This window comes from Semicossyphus pulcher, unplaced genomic scaffold (genome assembly GCF_022749685.1).
Source record: "Semicossyphus pulcher isolate SPU_LCO1_2020_fin unplaced genomic scaffold, fSemPul1.0.p SCAF_7, whole genome shotgun sequence".
In the NCBI taxonomy this organism is placed as follows: domain Eukaryota; kingdom Metazoa; phylum Chordata; class Actinopteri; order Labriformes; family Labridae; genus Semicossyphus; species Semicossyphus pulcher.
Window position 1 is genome coordinate 10,524,779 of NW_027211748.1, and position 20,050 is coordinate 10,544,828.

The following is a 20,050-nucleotide window of genomic DNA, read 5'->3' on the forward strand; positions in this document are numbered from 1 at the left end:
AGACAGAAAAAAAAACTCTAGTTAAGCTGACAAAGTAAATCACAGGGCAGCAGAGAGACTACAAGAAATACTGAGAGTCCTCAAAGGCAACGCTCACTCCTCTGAGAACGCTCTGACCAGAAATCAGAAATTTCATTTTCATTTTTGAATATATTATTTCATTTGGTTTTTCAAGCAAAAAGTGATGGGAATATGTACTGAAGCATTTGAAGGAAAGCAGCTGAGAGAGTGATGGATTCTTAATTTTAGCTAACATTAATTGCTGCTATTTAATTAAAGCTCCTGTGAGGAGTTTTTGCTGATTATGAAACAGACTGAAATTAATTCTGATTACTCTTTATGACCTACAAAAGCGACTATTAACGGCAATATTCATTATTTCTGTATAATTATTTTTAATGCCTCAAACTGCTGGCGGGGGGGTAGGTGTCTGACGAAGCGATTAACTGCACGCTGCATTTTTTTATATTTTCCAGGGCAAACATTTAAAGTGAGTGATACATGTGGCTGTTAAAGAAAGCAGGATGAGATATTTTGTTAAAAAACACCACTTAAGCATGTACAGGACAAAATCAGCAAAGAGATAGGAGTTATGACTTTGTCCACAGGCGGCGCTAAAATCAACACAAACTCCTCACAGGAGCTTTAACATGAAATGACATAACATGAATAAACTTGATTAAATGTTTTGGGAATAAAACATTCCCTGAACATGATTTCTGCCTAAATAACATCAGATTTTGATGGTCAGTGGTTGTTTAACAATAAAAACAACAACTCCCATGATCCCACGGTACATGACATGACATCATGAATCCATGTTGTTTGTTTTTGTTTTGATTGGGGGGACCCTGATGGGCAGAAATGACATACTGTGCATTGGAGTCGGTTTTTTTTCAATTTAAGGCCTAAATTTAATACAGTATAAAACTGAGTCTAAAATGTTAAAGTTATCTCATAAAATAGCTTTAAAATTGGTAAAATTATGTATTATAATGAATGAAAGGTGATAGAATTTAAACTCCTCCTCCTTTCTATAAAAAACAAAAAATAATAATTTTTTATTAAATTAAAAAACAGTCCTGGTACCTCATGAATGACACCCACTCAAGTCGCAGCTTTCTGCATTTTTATACAGTTTATTATAAATAGTAAATAGTGCTGTATTGTACACAAAACTTCTTACAACAAAATCATTTTACACCGATGTAAATGGAAATTATACAAAAGAAAAAACATGTATAGTGAACATTGTGTAAGACTTACAGTACAGAAGAGACACTTAAACACTAAATAAATAAGAAATGGAACAATTTTCTTGCGAGTTCCTGCTGAAAACTAATTGAACACATGCAAAAAAAAAAGAAATTAACTGTCAAACTGAATAATGTATTCACTGGCAGAGAATTTTTGGCTTAATGACATCACAGCTACGTTTGCTATTTCTCATCGCTTGATGATTTCCCCTGATTGGTCAATGCACACAACCCAGAATGAATGAGATTAAAAGGAGAGTGCGTATTTTTTTTCGGGTTTAATCAGGGGCATTTGATCCTTGTTGTTAATTTACATCACATGAGGTATGAATGTATTGCACTTTCTTTGGATTGCAGTGGTTTCACTATGACTCCACTCCGCCTCCATTCATGCCTTTCTGCTGGTTTTCCTGGTGTGGTCGCGTGTTCATCACCGATGTCTTACACAAGAGTCACATCAATGTACAGTTAATATCATTTTCCTAAGACACTGTGATGAAGAGACGCGCAGAGGGAAGCGCAAAGTCCGCCTCAACCTTCATCTCTGCCACTTATTACGAAAATCAGACACAGAATCTTGAATGTATTGACTCCCCCCTCCCCCCCGCTTCTTTTCCTCCTTAAGCGTGGACAATGAATCGTGCTTGGTCCTTGGAGCATGACGTGACGCACAAGCAAAGCAAAGATTGCCAGGTAACAGGAGAGGCTGCTGCCTTTGGTCCTAATTATTCCAGTCAACCCCCTCCTTCGCCATCACTACACCTCCATCCTAACTGGTTCCCTCGCTGGAGGAGAAAACCTCAACTCCTTATCCCAGCCAACTTCTTTCTCCCACTGTCCTCAGGGCTGGGGAGGTTTGGCAGGGGTGGCGGTTTTGGGGGGTGGGGTGGGGGGGTTGTTCTCTGGCGATGAATGTCAGACTGGCCGGGATGCCTCCTGTTCAGGTCGTGTTGGGGGTTTCATATAATGAAAGGCACCTGAGGAGAACAGAGAGGAACAGAAGGAGGGTTAAAGAAATTCTCTGCTTTTTATTCCGGTTAAATGAGAGGTGACAGAAAGACGAGGTGTTTAAGAGCACACGAGAGCAGGTGAGAATGGAAACTGGGGTCCTAGGTTAAATAATAAAACTCAAAAAACAGGTGAAGAGCTTTGGGAATCTGCGAAAATCTTCTTTGAACCTGACATGGTTGGAAAACTAGCCTGAGACGCTCTGCTCTACTGATCAATAACAACTCTAAATCTGACCTCCAGTGGGACACATGGTTCTAATCCTGGCCTGCCAAGGGCCATAATCGCCCCCTGTTAAAGAGCCCCTTACACACACATGTATACACATAGGCACACACACATTCAAACCCCCAAAAGCTACTCGTGGGTCTCTCCCAGGACTGGCTAAATTAATGACATCAAGATGTTGCCACTGATGGGCCAGTCAACATGTGGAAGCGTACCTCAGATCAGCCCCGACAACACACCGCCGCTACCCTCCCTCCCTGCTGTCAAACACGCTTTGGGAAGTGGCTCCTTCCTTTCATTTAGGCGGCTATCTCTGTTACACAGGGGTCATTACATGGCTAAGTGAGCTACGCCGCGGCTTGGATGGGCGAGCTCATCATACGGGGTCATGAAAGGACAGTGAGCAAAAATGTGTGCGTGGGGATAAGAGCCCGGACATGCCTCTGCATGAGGACACGTGGATAGCACCATGATGATGGTAATGTAAACTGAGGGGATTCTGGCCACTAGCGCTCTCTAACTTCATGTAATTTCAGCGCGAGCAGGGTGATTGGAGAAGCGCGCTCATCAGAGGGGAATGCGGAATTAAGGTGGGTTTGAGAATATAAACTAAAACGCAAAGCCAAAGCAGTGGTTAAAGGACATAACCTCCAATCTTATCTATACACTTTACATTAAAATCCAGAAATTTAAGTCTCTAAACATGCCTCAATTCTTAAAACAAATAAAACAATTCCCAGCATACCTTGCTCTGACTGTACTGTCCGTACTGGTAGGATGGATGGTGGTCCATGGCGTAGGCTGGGGTGGTGTAGGAAGGCGGGCAGTAAGACTGGGTGCTGGGCAGGGTGGGCATACTTGTCAGGCCCGGTAGAGCCTCCAGGCGCTGGGAGCCGTGGCAGCTAGCAGCCATGCCACCGTTCGGCTCCAGGCCTCCGGTCAGCGGGGAGAGGGCGAAGTCACTCTGGGACTGATGCGGGACTCCAGCTGGGTTCAATAGGCCCATCACCTGAGGGGAGACACGGAGGAAAGGCAGGTTATTAGACTGGTAGGGAAAAAATGTACTCTTTATCTACCCTACACCTTTCAATCATTTTTTCTGCTCCACTCAGGTGGGCTGCGGTGTCGGCCCTCTCCTTGTCTATTGTCAGACATACATTATAACAGGCTTCCTTCACACATGTGGTTTCCCTTTGCTCTGCTTGACTGATTGAGGAGCTGAAGCTGGCCAGAGAGTTCAATCCTTCAGCCAACCAGCGTCTGTTACAGCTATCATGTCAAATTTATGGATAAAGAGTGTATTTTTTTTACCTTTATTTTATCTTATCGGGACACTTATGAGCGGAATAGATTGAAAAGCAAGAATTAAACAATGTGTATGTGTCCTCTGGTGTTTGGGCCTCTTCAGAGCAATCCACTCTCCCTTCTCCTCTCTCACTTTCCCTTGATGCCCTAAAATCACCGTGTCCCTGCGAGGCCAGGGTGAAGAGGCCAAAGGGTACGTGGGAACGAGGAGCAGGGCGTGTTTATGTATGTGTGCGAGAGCTACCTCTCCTACGTGTGTATGAGGGTATTTAACAGTAGGTGTGTGCGCCGTTGTGTGTAATATAAGCATTTTTCGCTCTGATGTCAGGGGTTGAAGGGGGTATCGGTGATACATCGCGAACAGCTGCACGCAGGTTTGCGTGAGAAGCAAAGTCGTGAAGACGTCGGGAAAATGAAGTCAAAGAGAGAACAAGAGTTACAGCACAAAAGCAAACGCGCTCAAAAGAAGGTAAGAAGAAGTAACGCTGTGTGATGTAAAAACAAGGGATCTCCAAACTGACAGACAGAAAGCTCAGGTGTCTTTAATGTTTGTAATTTACAGCTGCTCTGTCAGAGTGAACTAACCGCACACATCTGTCAGACGCATCATTGCGGTCTACCACCGAACCCGATTACTGCTGAGGATGTGTGAGTCTGTTGCACGCTAAGTTCATAAAACATTTATATGTTAAAGATGAACAAATTTCCGGATGATACTAAATCAATTCACCTGCAAACACATGCTGCTAAATAAGTTAAAGGTGTACCTTCCTTTAAACATCATACAAATGCATATTATTTACTCCTGAGATTATATTTAAGGTTGTGCACTTATAAGTACTTATAATTCCTTGTTTTTAGTCGTATCTCCTCCCAACATACTTTGTATTCTGTGCCCTCTCTGTCTGTAACTGAAACGGCAGCAGTTCCCCGATGCTGTCTGTTTTGAGGTGGTTCCGGGGATTAGGTCTCCGGGGGGGTGCAAATCCCGGCCGCTCGCTTCCTTGGTGAGAAAGGGTTCCTTTGGTATGCACCAGATCAGCAGTGAGACGCCACAGATCCCGCACCACAGGGAAACCAGCGGCCTGCCTGAAGCTCCGAATACAGAGCTAACTGCCCAGACAAGAATATCACCTATCTAAAGTAAACTTTATCCATATCCAAACTCCGTGGCGCTCTAATGTGACCATATCTGGAGCTAACTGAACCTCTGAATCTCCTGCTGGATACAGAGTAATAGATAGAGAAGCTTTTATAGGCCGATCTGGAGTTCAGATAACCAGATAATTCCAGGGGAGGATTTAGCGCAAAATAGAGCCAGCTATGTAGCGATAGGAGGAAATTGAAGCTGTAAAGTTCCTCTAAGTGCAGAGAGGTCTCCGAATATTAACTACCAATGTCATAGAATTTAATCACTTCTCATTTCCTCACTCTGAGTTAAGTTAAAATTAGAGAATTAATTCTATCCTCGCCTGGAAGAGAGAAAACTGCATCTCAATATACATTCAAACTGCTGCAATGAACACATGAATTAAAACAAATTAGTCAACAAAGTGAGTCATTTGCATAAATTACACACTTTGTTACGAGGGGATAGATTACTTCATTCCAATCAATTAACACACTGGAACATTCTCTGATTGCAATTCCAGACTGAGAAAACATTCCAGGCACGCCGCAGCCGCAGCCGCCACCGCGCAAGGCGAGCTGTCCCGCTCAGCGCGGAGCGGCCCGCTAAGGTTAATGCTGAAACCATCCGTGAGGCCGCGGCACCTCTGGCCTCTTTATTGGAGGTAAAGTCAGCCTGTGACCCTGTGGGTGCGTGAACTCAGACACCACAGCGATGCGCTCGGTTACAGGAGGGGAGGTTCGCATTCCAGTTATGCTTTAACAAAGTCATTAAGTGATGTACAAGTTAGCTTAAAGTTAGCTCATTTAGCTAAGGCCAGAGCAATCAACCCCTGGTGCTTGCAGTTTCCACTTTCTCCTTTCTGTTCAACTGAAATAAAGTTTTTAAAGTAAACACGGCTTGTCTTTAAGGAGAAAACAACAAATTCCAGTCCATCCAGAGCTCATATTTCAAAGCAGTCAATTATACCCTCAGCAACATTAAAGCCACCGCCCGCTTACTGACCGTGCTCCCTGGCAGCCACAACAAACATCTCCTTTTTTCAATATATATACATCCTCAGGCATTCACACACTCACAAACCAGCCTGAGGCCTTTTTTTTATCTGTGCCTGACAGGAGTCTGAGATTTTCTCTCATGGGAATTAGTACCCAGCATGCATTGCATACGGGCCGGCCACCCTTTGTGGCGGTTAAAAGCTCGTTTTCCGCCTGTTAGTCCATCTTCTGGGCCGGTAGGGAGCCACTGATGGACACTGATGACTGTGTAATCGACCATAATTGTCTTTTCAGTTTTGATTTGTGTCATCATGCGACATCCATACATCCGTCCTCATGTCTGCTCCCTCTTCCCCTCCCCAAAGACCGACGTCCGCCACATTTCAAGTTCATCAAACGGCCCATCAGAATAAACAAAAATGGAAAGCTGCCGTGTTTCTTTGCCTAACAAGGTTTTCATCAATGTCACCGCAATGACACCTCGGCCGCACGTACAGGAGCGTGTGTTTGTGTGTATCATTATCCTGCCATATGGTGCGTTTCAAATGTGCCATGAAGGACTAATGGTGTCCTGTTTCCTGGCTTGTGTTGGGTGAGACCGGATTTACGCAGATGTGTGAAGAAGTGTTTAAGAAGTACTTTTTTATTTCGTATCTTGTGACTGTTGCCAAGTGCCTGCTCATGGTGGATTAATGGGTCTCTCGAAACAATATAACAGAGAACACGCTCTGGTTCTGTGTCCTGACATTACTTTTGTGGTCATTTGATTTGATAAATTGATGATTGATTGAGTCGTAGGATCTTACCTGTGGCGAGAGGCTGTTGCTGATGGCGGGGTTGACAGTGTTGGTGTGTCCAGCAGGGGACACAAAGCTGTCCGAGTATCCTGAGAAGCTGTGACGACCGGATGACAGGCAGTAGGCGGAGCTTCCATCCTGGGAGCCGGCTGACGAGCTGAGCCCACTCTGGTGCACGGAGGTGGGGGGCAGAGGCTGCGGTCGGTGGACTGTACTGGGCTGCTCGGATGCTGCTCGGAAGACAAAAATACAACCTCAGTCCTATCATGCTTTTATGAGGAGCTAATGCCATTATGGTAAAAAAATACAATTTGGCTCTGTGCCTTTGGAGGATGCTATCCGCTTCTCCAATGGGCCCTGGAAAACCTCCGCCAGACTACGTGAAACGCGTCATCTGGCGGAGGCCAGGGAGCTTGCTAAACTACACTTCCTCAATCTAGGACGCCCTCTGATGTCATGTCTCGATCAAAATCGTCAAGTTTGAAATGTAGATTTTTTAGACGATTCACCGGTATGTTCTTGTCGTATTTCTGATTCTGTACCGCTCTGAGGCATCGATCAATGTCCGTTACTTTCTGAGTGGGGGTCGCAAAGCATGCTGGGTGTTGTAGGAATGTAGAATGGGCGAAACCACGAGCTGTTTTTAACATTCTCTGCAGCTATGGCGCCAATTTCAAATATTATTGCTTCTATCGATTACAGAGAACACCAGCTTTGACTGACAGTGGCTTTTTCCAGGGGTGAACTGCTCCTTTAAAATCCCATTTTGTCATCAAGTATTAGTCAATTCTGTATTTATATGTGTAAGTATGTGTGGGTGAGCCCACCTTGAGCGATAGAAGTAGGAGTGTAGGGGCTGTCGGACAGCTGGTAGGGCTGCAGGCCGGACATGGCTGACGGAGGGAAACCACCGGGGATGAGGTGGTTGAAGGCCATCAGTTGGCTGGCTCCTGCTTGCTTCCTCCACCGGGCTCTTCTGTTGCTGAACCACACCTGAACAACGAATAACAACAAGAGTGTTTAGTGTTCATTTATCTGCTAACCCAGTAGAATAAGTCTACTTGAAAACAGTACGTATGCGGTGCTTCGTGTGTGTGCGAGGCCTCTCCGGTCCATTACAGGCAGCTGACCTGATATAGATCTTAACATCTGGAGTGTGCAGTAACATTACATCTTTGTGTGCTACTGAAAGTCACTGGGTTCAGAGGGTAACGCCAGAGGGCTGCTACAGCTGTAAAAGCCCATATTAGCAGCACTATCTAAGTCAGGCTTATTTTTAGGGATCTTTACATAGCACAACAAAAGGCTTAAATAGGAGTCGTGTCCGTACACAGAGGGTGCAGTGTGTCTGTGTTTGTGTATGTGCAGAAGGGGTCAGACGTGACATAAAGTCTAATGGCTGTAAGGAATGTGTGGCAACATCCCCGGGCAATTCAACACCCACATGACACGCATCCATGACAGGCCCACGCAACTGCTCTGCTTTAACTTTGAAGAGTCCGTCTGCGCGCGATGTGTCTAACCTGAACTCGGGCCTCTGTGAGTTTGGCCCGCTGAGCCAGCTCCTCCCGCGTGTAGATGTCCGGGTAGTGTGTGCGTTCGAAGGCCCTCTCCAGCTCCTCCAGCTGCTCCGCCGTGAAGGTGGTGCGGCTGCGGCGCTGCTTCCTCTTGAGAGGCAGGCCGGGTTCCGAGTCCACGTCGGATCCCTCGTCCGAGTGGCTCGCTGGAATTGGGAAAAAAAACGGGAAAGTTGTTACTTGAACGCTCAAAAGGCGGATACAGATTGAAAGAGAAAAAGCTGGGGGGGACAATAGAGTGATGTGAGACAATAGATTCTGCTGAGTGCAACACATGGCACAGAGCAACTTTAGATTGCGTCCTCCTGCTTCCATTAAACTCCTCAGTGGTTCCTGAGGGGATCAAAAAGCCAGAAGCTGCTTGAACACGGATTAAAGAGGACTAGATCCCTCTGGGGCATATACTCCCGGGGACACTGTGTCTCTCCCGGTCTTAGCCATGCTGTGCGCTGCGCCGATAGGGTCCCACAGTGCTGAGAAGGCAGCCTTTTTGCAGGTGCTTCTTAATCTGTTTGTTCAGGAGGAGAGCGACTGGGTAACTGGGAGACAGCTATTGGGATCTAATTCAGCAGAAGAAGGGAATCAATGCAGGCTTGAGACCAGAGACAGAGGGCTATTGCTACATTTCGGGGGGGAGGTTCCCCGTCTATTAAATAATGATTAGGCTCCTAAAGGTAGCGTGACAGCCTGCCATTGTGCGCCATTACATGTCTGCGATCCCCCCATCTCTTTCTCAGTCATACGCACACTCACAAACATGCATCTGCCGCGTCTCGGCTATGGGCTTTCACTGAATGAACGCAGTCCATGACAATGTGTCAAACACAGATGGACACAAGACAGAAAGAGCTGGAATCCACTCCCAAATCCAACCTCAGAGGGACCTCTTAAAGCTCATGAGGAAGGTTCACTGCTCCTTTTCGACACTCTCATATTCGCAGCAAACATCTAAACTGAGAAAGAAGCGACAGAGACAGGTGTAAGCAACAGTCTGTTTCCCCAGTCTGCTCGTTCTGCCCTCCAGATTTAAAGCTTTAATTAAAAAGTGCCAAGTCAGACATGCAGGGAGGGGGTAAGCAGGGATCTCCCTTTGCCTCTGGAGCCTCTGGAGCCAAGCAGGAAATGTTTGTGCCGGTTGCCAGTGTGTGTCTGACCAGGAATTACACACGGATTTGCTCCCTGGGAATGCCTGTGTGCTCGGCACCGCCAGCGCACAAGATCCTGATGCTGAGAAGAGCTCTTTATTACATTTGAACCGAGGGCGCCACGCCGGCACAGAGGCTCACGGAGGATCGGCCGGGTGCTTAAACGCTCCGGGAACGCGGCGCTACGAGTTTGGGAAGTGGTTCGTTAGGGTCAGGAGGCCTGAAAGCTGTTGGGGCAAATTTTGTAATACAATAAACACCTTTTTTTAACATCAATATTGTTGGGATTAGAAAGTGGACTTTCCAGGGAAGAGTGAGAGAAGAGAAGAACGAATGACGGCGCAGAAAGATTCCTGAGGGAGGGAGAAGAAGCTCATAAAACTCCTCTGAGGAGAAAGCTCCCCATTGGCACTGTAACTCATGTTAACTGCAGGGTGGGGGTGGATCTCTCCTCTTTTTGCCCCCTTTATTTCTGTCTGTCCCTTTTCTTTTTTTATCCCCTCCCCGTTTTTATTATTAGTTACTACAGAGAAAACACTCCGTCACAGACTCTCCCTTAATGGCACATGACAGTGTTGCTTTTGTCATCCTCTGGCTCGCGCTTTCTCCTCTGCTCTCTTCCTCTCTCGCTCTCTGTCTTCTTCTCTCTTTTTTTGGAAGTGATGTGGCCCAGCCTTTGTATCTGAGCAGGGAAAAGCCTGTGGCAGGGCTCTATTGGACCGATTACCACGCTCCATCTGTAGGAGCCATCAGGGACGCCCGGGCCCGCATTCAGGGGCCTGTCACCTGCCCAGCAGGGGAGTAGGCGGGGGCCGGGGGGGAGGCTGCAGGGCCAGGGGCTGAGTGGGGGAATGAAGGGTGGGAGGAAGGGGATGGGGGGGGGGGGCACAAAGGGGTCCAGAGAAGGGCCATTGGGGGCTGTGGAGAGGCACAGCAGGGGAGCACCCCTTCATCCCCTCCCTCCATGGCCTGAGGGGCACCGAGCTGGTAGGGGGGGGTGGGGGAGTTGAAGAGGTTGACATGGAGAGGAGATGGGAGGCTGAAGGCACCTGAAGAAGAAGATGCTGGGGAAGGGGTGCGGGGGGTGCTGGTCATTCTTTAAAAAAAAAAAAAAGGACCTGTCGCTTCCATCCCGTCCATTCACCTCACGTCTTCTCTTTCACATCTTCAAACAACGCTCCAACGCTTCTGCTCCGGATCGATTTTTTAAAGGCACGCCGATGCAGAAGCCTCGGCCTTCGGAGAGAGAGCGTTGTTCCCACACATTCCCGGCAACAAATGGCAGAAGAGGATACTAAAACACACAAAGGAAGGCCTCGACCTCCTAACTTAAACACCCAAATCAAATTTTACGCTGCAGCTAAAGCGCCGGGGAGCTGAAAACGCTCCATAGTCGCTCGCTGTTTGGCTGCGGCTCCGACAAGAGTCTTAATAGAAAGATAGATTATTATCCCTCAAGCGGAAATTGGGGCGGCTGCAGAATTATCCATAAAACAGACGTTTCAAAACAAAAGAAGATGTAGGTTAATGAACTCATAACACGATAGTTTAGATAGTAGAGCGGAGGGTGGGCGGTTTATTTTACACGGTTTGGAGGGGAAGCACAGTTTAGAGGAGCGTTCAACAAGTGAATTCAACAGGTTTCATTGATCAGAGGTTGTTAAACAAAAAAGAAACTGGTGCGTTTACTGGTCGCACATGCTCAAAGCTCAGCAGGAAGAGGGCCGCGCTGCAGACAAGACAAACTGAACCATTTATCGATCGAGAGGGGAGACTGACAGGCGGAGAAGATAAACTCCAGCGGGTCACAGATGTGAACTATGGGGAACGTCCGCTTGCATTAGCTTCACCTGCAGCAGCGGTGCCTCCAACAGGCCAAAAATACCCTGAGAGTACTCCAACTGCGAGAAGAAAGACTGCTCTTGTTTACCGCATAGCCTGCATCGGCCAGGGCTCGCCTTTGCCAAGCATTCATCCCCCTCCCCATCCCGGCAAAGAGACGTTAATACGAAGAGACATTGCACGGGCGCACACGTCCATGTGTGTGTACACATGGGGATAAAAATACACTCGCGTAGCTTGAGTTGGCAAAAAAAAGGGATGAGAAAAAGAATCAAAATAGGAATTAAAGAAGGGAAAAGAAGCAAAAGAAGAGAGAAAAGGAAAGAGATGAAGAGCCTGAGTGAGAAAGAGAAAGAGAAGCGCAGCATATGGGCCAGTTTATAGCCCCGTCTTCGTAGGGGTTGGCTAGCCCTTCCTCCAGGGGCTGTTAATAGAGAAAGTAATTGAGCTGGTGACATGTGTTCCCAACACAAAACAAAGGGCAGAAGAGACAAATGAACTAGTTATTTGCCCAGGGAAGTAGATCTGGGCCCTTTCAGGCCACGGCGCATAGTGTGAGCGGGGCCACTGAATAAAATAGTGCCACGCCACACAGAGCCCGAGCGAGCAGATGCACCGAGGGAAAAGAATGGTTAACTGACAGCTTATGGGCTCAGCTGGGGTTAACAGTTAAGGGAAAAAATGGGAGTGAGTGGGCTGCTCACTTGACTTGCTAAAGAGCCCCGAGGAACCCGCAGCTGCCTGGGAAAAGAGGGGGGCACATAGAGAGAAAGAGAGAGACGATGATAGGAGTGAATGATACGCAGGAGGCTGGCACTTAACGGACAAAGAAATAGCCGGCGATATGACTTTGAAAGATGTATCTCTGTCTAATATTGGTGGAGTGACAAAAAGGCACAAATGGCCCTTCATGGCTATTATGTGTGCCCAGTGTGCGGTGGTTATTATTTAGTTCCACCGTGGTGCAGTTAGGTGACAGTTTCACGGTGGCATTTCCACCCTCGGGGGGATGGGACAAAGCAACGGCGCAGCGCCCACGCAGGGACGCAGCAACAGGCCGGTCGGCCGCACGTTCCAGGCAAACGGAGAGGAAGCGGCGGAGATACACCTCAGCAGAGACAAGCGGCAAACCAGTCACATCACTCACTGCGACAACAACAGAAAAACCAGTATGACTCCCCGATGTGATATAAGGGAGTGGGTCGGTTGTCATCTTTTCCCCAAACATTATCGTAACCTCCTTTTCCTGGGGCCTGATAGTTTTAACAGTCAAGTGACCCCAGGTTAGCCCCTGACCTTTTCACAGCTACTGCACGGAGCGGCACCGCTGACCCTGCAACCCAAACTTCACAGACACTCAAACAGAGAGAGAAGCCATCAACACATTCCACACGTTCTTTCTTCACCTACAAACACATTCAAAGTGGATTTCTTTGGGTTTTAGGGCCTTTGCGTAAAAGTTTTAACGTTGCTTTTTTCAACTTTTTTTACTCTTACATGCAAAAGTTTTTTTTACAAGATATTTTAGTTCAAAGAGGGGCAAAAAGACATTAATCAAAACAGCCTCAGAGTTCTTCCTGGCGTGTCCATAATGTGCAATGTGCTGGACCAAACAGCTCCACAAAAAGTGAGGCTAAACAAAGTTAAGTGATTGACAACGCTGTCTGGCTTTACTCAATTAACTATCCCATTGTGCTCCTCTTTGCGGAGTCCCCTCGCCCCCGACCCTTTTCTCTCCTCGCTCCTTTATCCTCCCCATCACAGAGTTTTGCTTGGCTAATACTTCCAAGGAAATAGAGAGTTCTTTTTCTGCCGGGGCTCCTCTCCTTGACCTTCCTTTGCTCGCTGCCTCTCTTTCACTCACTTCACAGTGTCTCTGGGGTTAGCGGGGAGAATGTGGAGAGTACATCAGCGGCGAGGGGGCCGGCTCGGGGCAGGACCCCGGCCTATTACTTCAAAGTTGGCCTGCATTCATTAATTGTCCTTTGAATTAATATTGGGGGATCACAATGTGGGTGCCAACGGAGAAAGAGGCTTTAATGAAGCATAGAGTGTGCATTCAGTTGCAGATCAGCCAGTGTGGATTTTTTCTTTCTTTTTGGAGACAGAGGGAGACTTTAGAGTCACGCCGACACAGAACGTAAATATCTATCTATCTATCTATCTATCTATCTATCTATCTATATATCTATCTATCTACAAAGGCAGAAATCTGCTCTGAACTTTGGTCTACATTTCCTCAGCAGCCACCGTGTTAACCAGCATTATAAACACTATTAACACGAGGAAACATGTGCTGAGGCCCACATATAAATTTGACCATTATCCGGCCCTGAGAGCAAAATGGAAATGCGCCTATAGCACGCATTCCTCCGCTTGCATTGAGGCCTTCTGTCTCCTGCGACCGGTAGAAGCGGCCTCCTCTAAACCTCTAATTTTGAACTTATTCACCGTGCAAATGCAACAAAAGACACAAGAAATTCAACGTCTACCTCCGTGTTTACAGCCGTGGTTCACTGACGTGCCACTCAGTTTCTTTAGCTCCCTGTGCGTGAGGGAAATATATCTGTTTTTATTCTCAGATTCCTCCTGAGAATAAAAGTTTTCAACTTTAAAATTGGATTAAAAAGCAGCTCGGGAAAAGTCGCCATCCCTCCTTTAAACTGGGCGTATTTTACATCCATGTTTTAAGTGCTTAAAATTATGATCCATCAGCTCTCCTTACTCTCTAAATTTCCCTCATGCCAAAGTCGCAGGGAGCCGGTAACCCAGTTTATTTACACAAACAAAGTCCTCCTCAGCTCCTCGCACAAAAGCAGCTAAATCTTTCATGTTTTGTCAGCACTTGATTCCTCCTGTCCCTCTGGCTATTTGCCTGCCTGCGGACAATAGAGGCAGGAGAATGGCAGCAGATTGTTGGAATGCACCTCAATGAAACCAATTATTACATGTTGACTGCGTTCACCATGGCACATTTGAAAGAACTGGCCTCATTCAATTTGGCACCGCAGGACTCCCTTTAAAGAAAAGTTATCCCTTTGACTGTTTGTATTTCTGAGCTTTTCTTTTCCCTTCTTCACCCCCACGGCCGTAAATGAATCCTGCAAGAGTGGCTGCTCCGCTTTCATGACTCTGGTTACTTTAATTAGTTAAATGAGGCTAACGTGCTAACATTAATAAAAAGAGCAGAGGATGCTATCAATTAATTCAAAGCCACTCCTGGAAAAAAAACATATTTTTGGCTCCATTTTTGCAGTTAAAATTAATTTCCCAGGATGCTTTGAGTTGGATATTCTGCTGCTTTATATGCAAATGTGATAAACTGCAAAGAAAAAATACTTCAAATGCATCCCAAGCTGCAGCTCGCCCATGCATGTTGTTTAAATTCTGCACACTGAGTAAACTCTCCCGCCATAACTCAGCAGTTAAAGGAGATGTAAACAACTTAGCATCCCTTTTCCCACAATGCTCCAACCACTTGCTAATGCCATGCAGACCTGAGGCTGCCCAGTTTACTTTATCCCACAAACCTTAGCAGTCCCTTTTCCCAGACAAATAAATCTAAATGAGTCAGCTTTGATCTTAGCACTTAAGGAAAGCCAACAATAGTGGTAGAGGAGAAAGGGGCAGAGAGCAACAGGCCTCTCTGCAGCACAACAATAGCCTCTGCAAACACCTACTTAATCAATATTTGGCCAGAAGACACTCTCTCAGTCCCCGAAGAAGCCTTTTCACATTCTAATGAAGAGCTATAAAAGAGAAAAACAACAACTACTTCCACAAAGAGACACAAGAATGAAATAGTGCTGTCCTGTATATCAATGGGGGAAAGTTCCCTCAGAGCTGTTTGCATATAGGATGTCACCTATTTGATGTTTTAAAAAAAAGAGCTAATGTTATTTGTTTGCTTTCAAAAACTCATACAAGCCGAAGAGAGGGAAGAAAAGATTGATCAAAAACTCAAGAAGCAAAGATGCAACCCTTATTTTGACTGCTTCCAATTTAAATCATCTGTACTGGAGTTCTTTTTAAAAAAAAATCTATTTGCAGAAATATGTTTGTAAGTTTGAAGTCAGCGCTGCGTCTGGGCCTGGAAGAGGGAGAGGGACGTGCCCACAGATACTGCATGAATGTGTGCGCCCTGGGCGGAAAGGAAAGGGGCGGACTTTTGTCTGAGATGAAAGTGGAGAGAAAGAAAAGGTTTGGATTTAATCTAGTGGAGAGAAGAAGAGGGAGAGGAGGGTTTCCCCGCGTTCACTGGCTGGAGGCGTCACGCTCGCATGCGCAAAGACTGTGACAAAAGCTCCGTGCGTAAAAGTAACGGCACAGTTCAATTTGATTACGCAAGGCCTGGCGTTTTTTGGGGGCAAAAATCAGGAGACTTTGTCAGCTACCAAACGAGTTAACTTCGTGTTTTTAATGTATCCTCTATAAAACTTATCTAAAAGTGCACAACAAACCAAATCCAGGCGAAAGCACACTAAATAAAAAGGAATCCATCTGCGCGTCATGACATTTCCAAAACACGACCACTGTTTCCAAAAGTCAATAATTAACCACAGACTGCATTATGTCTCCAACAGCAACCTTCCTTTTTACGGCAACACTCCTCACAACCCAACAGGTCGTAAATCAACAGGTGTTTGCATAAAGTCTGCGCGTCTCCCCCCTCTGTCTTTTTTTCTGGATGACAAACTGTAAGCAGAAGGAAAAAGCCCTCAAATTGGCACTTTTTTGAGCAGTCTATAAAGCAGGTCTCTCCGGGCCCATTGGTGTCCCTGAATAATTCATCGCTCATTGCGGGTTCATAATGTCTTCTCGCGGCCTTTTGTCAGCGCACTTTTTTCTCCCTTTCTTTCCCCGTTTTGAAAGGCGCTGGCGTCTTTTTGTACACCACTGAGCCGCTAACCGGAGTTTGGCTTTTGTGCTCGTCAAACTGAGGTGTGATTTTCAATGGACTCTCCCCGCTTTGTCCGCTGAAGTTCATCCTCAAGTGTCCGATTGTGCGTAAAAACAAAGTTTCTCAGGCTTGGAAGGTAGACAAATGTTTGCTTATCCACTTAAAAAAAAAAAATCTGCACATTTGTTAAATGTCAGAAGCCTAACGCATGCGTATAAGGAGGGAGACAAACATTTAATTTCCCCATTTGCTGGTTAGATAAAGCAGTAGAATGATCGTTTTTGTCTGCTAAATTCGATATTAAAATCTTTGTTATATTATATCATTAAATATAAATAAATATTTGTGTTATTACGCACAACCAGTTCAGCATGTTCTGGTTCTTTAGGCTACATATTTTGTGGGACAGTAAAACACACAGCGAGGTTTTTAATTAAAAACATAACTTACATCTGTCTCCCAGGATGCCGTCGATGCTGTGTTTTGTGCGCGGTTCGCTTTCCTCCATCTCCCTCTTCACCACTTCATCATCATCCTCTTCATCATCCCCAACTCCGCCGAACTTAGACCTCATGATGCGACTGATGGCGCTCACTTTGAAAGAAAGGACGAATAATTCATATTAAATATATATTTAGAAATAAAAGTTACACAAAAAAAGCAGATAAATATGTTTTGCATATGTCTGCAAAGCGATGTAAAAATGTTTACGCTCATAAACTTTGTTCACAAACAGCCAAAAAGTCTAATTTATTTAAGGTCAGAAAGTGTTTAAATAAAACTACTTGTTTTCAGCTTCTTGCTGGTATTTTTCTGAACATCACAGGCCCCTGAAAGCGTCGCCTACCTGAGGGAACGTTGTTCCTGTCGCAGATTCCATCTTTCAGTAGCTTGTCCCTGATCTCCCAGCTGAACATGCCCGGGTTCTCTCTCTTGTACTCCTCGATTTTCTTGTCCACCTCTGGAGAAGAGGTTTGCTGCGACGGGAGGGAGGAGAGAAGATTAGACTGAAGGCCTGAAGTGGACTGACAGATGGGAAAGTTTAAGTCTTGCTCAGATTGAAAAGTTTGAAAGCGAAACAAAACAAAAAATCCTAAACATTATTTGGACGCTAGAGTCAAACTTAAAGTTGTAATATTTCACAAATGTCTGTTTACACTCCATGACTTTGGAACAGCCTGGGTTTGTCTTTATAAACGATATCTGTGACCTTTACGCTTCAACAATTAGATTTTCCTACAGGTTAAAACCTCACAGTTATTGAACTTTAATCACAATTAACATCAACTCTTTTCTGCTGAATTTCACATTTCAGCTGTATTTTTATTCATCCAAAACATCCCCGCCCGTATCTCTCTCCTACCTTTGGCTTGCTGCCTCCGATGGCCCCCGGCCTGATGGAGCCCGTCTCCTGGTACCGGCACAGGATTTTGGACACGCAGCCGTGGGACACGCGCAGCTGGCGGGAGATGACGCACGGGCGGACTCCGTGATGGGCCATCTCCACGATCTTATGGCGGATGTGGTTGGGGAGAGGTCTGCCGTTTATGAAGACTCCACCGAGCTGGTTGACACGGCCCTGTCCTAACGGGGTGGACACTGGACAGCAGGGCAGGGGACAAGTTTAATACTGAGAAACTTGTAGATTAAAAAAAAAAACATGTCCTGTGTTTGTTTTATATAAATACATTTTTGAAGGATGAAAAACAACTTAAAACCTGTCAGAAAAGATCTAAGCTTTTCTTGGTGACATCCACGAGCACTTAAAAGGTGCAACCAAGTGTAAGAAATAAGACTGAACTGGACCTCAGAGTTAAAAAACAAAACACGTCTTGTAAAAACATTTTAACAGTCCTAAAATAAGAAAGGAAAATACTTTTCAAACAGACAATTTGCAATAATTTCTCCAGTATAAATTATTGTGGTATGGTGGCAATTAAAACAAATATATTAATAATAATAATAAACTAATAAATACAATAATAAAGTTGGGGGAAACACGCCATGTTGCCACTTGCTTTACTTTTACATTTAAAGTAAGATTATATGAGTCGTTAATGATTATATTTCTGCAGCTTTAAAGCTTTTTATATTTTCAACTTTGCAGAAGTTTTCTAAAAGTTTATTTTTCTTAAGCTCGCGAGCAGCAACTGGTGCTGGTGTCCTACCTTCCAGAGAGTATCCTCCGCGCGCGTAGTTCTGGTGAGGAGTTGGTCTCATCATTCTCGGTAAACCTCCTGCCAGCGCTGTCATGATCCCTGACCCTCCGTCAGGTAGCAGTCTGTAACGCAGCTGCCCTGTTTTATCTTCGATTTTAATCCCACGAGATGCCGTTTTTGTCTGTCGCGATACAGCCCGTGTTTCCTCTGAGTAACAGGTTGGATCCTCACACTAGCAGTAGCAGTTGTTGTCGCTGTTGTTGTGTGGTATCCAGAGGCCGATGTGAGCTGAGAGTTTAAATCAAAGTGCAGATTGTAACATTCCTGCGAGGACTGAGAGGATGTTTTGGGAGGATGGATGGAAGTCAAACATTTTATCTGTGCTCGCTGTCCCCGCTGACTCCGCGCTGAGCCTACTGATTGGTCGGAGACCCGGACGTTCAGGGGCCGGAGGAGCTCTGTGATTGGATAGAACGAGCTCCCCGTCTGTCTGGACTGACCTCACGAGGTCAGCTCGTCGTGTCACAAACCTCTGCTACTGCACAGGGGAGTTTTCACCAAGTGCACAACTTTTAACAGTGCCAGTTAATTACATGAATACACACGTTAGATTGGTATGACGTAGAACCGTTTTTCTTCTTCTGCTGGAACTGAAATGACGCCGCTCATTATCTCAGAAATCAGGACGCTGTTCGGCTTCTGGTTGAGGAAAAGTTAAAAATGTACGACAATCGATAAATAAAGAGAAAAGTGCAGTTAGAATAGTCTGAAAAAAGAACAACGAATTATAAAGTACTCACCTATACTGAAATATATTTGACAGACTTCGGCCTGTTTGGCTGAGACCGCAACGGTTAACAAGTTGTCTGTAATGCAAACACACATGCACACTTCAGGTACACTCGGAAACGTGACAATTTAACATGTTTTATTCAAGAACACGCATTAATCAAACAACACAATGAACATATTGACGTTATTATAAATCACTTAACAAATGACAAACTGAACGCCATCATTAAAAAGACAATTTGCATCGACTCAGCGAAAACAAAATGATTTCACACGTGTGGGTTTGTTATTGTAAATAACAGGGAGAGGAGAATTGTTCATGTTATTTATATTAGCACTTCTCATTACTCTGAGTTCCCGGGTGCTCAGTATAGGCACATATGTTTGTGTGCAGGAAAGCATCAACACGTGTGAGAATGTTCACAACAGATTTAAGGTGTTTTCTTACCGTTATTTTTAACTCAATTAAACTGGACGAGAACAGACTGAAACACAGGTGAGAAAATCTATAGTTATAATTATTATTATTATTATTAATAATAATTGACACATTACATTGTTACATTACATTATTATGTTAGCTGTTATTGTAACAGTGCTCTTTAATTGACGTTAATATAGAGCAGTGGGGGGTTCAGGTCTCGTGCTGTGAATGAGTGAATTAGTCTACTGTGGAAACAAACACAAAACTTTTTGCCGTATCACTTTGTAATTGCTCTATCAATGGCCTGACATATATGATGCTGTGATTTTTGGTATATTATAAACTCAATAGTAAATGAGCGCAGTAAAGTGGTGCAAAGAGGCAGTGGGTGTTATTTATATTAATCATAAACATAGATGGAAATATATAAGAGGGCATTTAAGGAAGATTTTCGCTCCAGGCAGGCAGGGCACAAAAAGAGGACTGGGGT

At 45.2% G+C, this 20,050-nt stretch overlaps 1 protein-coding gene across 3 annotated transcripts; it reads right to left on the reverse strand.

Moving 5' to 3' along the window:
* Nucleotides 1-2,153: 2,153 nt before the first annotated feature.
* pax3a (paired box 3a) lies at nucleotides 2,154-18,438 on the reverse strand. Of its 3 annotated transcripts, none has more exons than XM_069684095.1 (9): nucleotides 18,354-18,438; nucleotides 17,549-17,784; nucleotides 17,033-17,162; nucleotides 16,636-16,779; nucleotides 8,245-8,444; nucleotides 7,549-7,714; nucleotides 6,731-6,951; nucleotides 3,238-3,501; nucleotides 2,154-2,233 (listed from the first exon to the last, which is right to left on the reverse strand). In XM_069684095.1, the coding sequence occupies exons 1-9, from the start codon at nucleotides 18,436-18,438 to the stop codon at nucleotides 2,216-2,218; spliced, it is 1,464 nt and encodes a 487-aa protein (XP_069540196.1). In that variant the 3' UTR covers nucleotides 2,154-2,215. The 3 variants fall into 3 exon arrangements, with proteins under 3 accessions (XP_069540196.1, XP_069540195.1, XP_069540197.1); XM_069684094.1 differs by having other exon boundaries at nucleotides 6,731-6,954; XM_069684096.1 differs by lacking the exon at nucleotides 3,238-3,501 and adding an exon at nucleotides 14,783-14,788 and having other exon boundaries at nucleotides 2,216-2,233; nucleotides 6,731-6,954.
* Nucleotides 18,439-20,050: the final 1,612 nt, after the last annotated feature.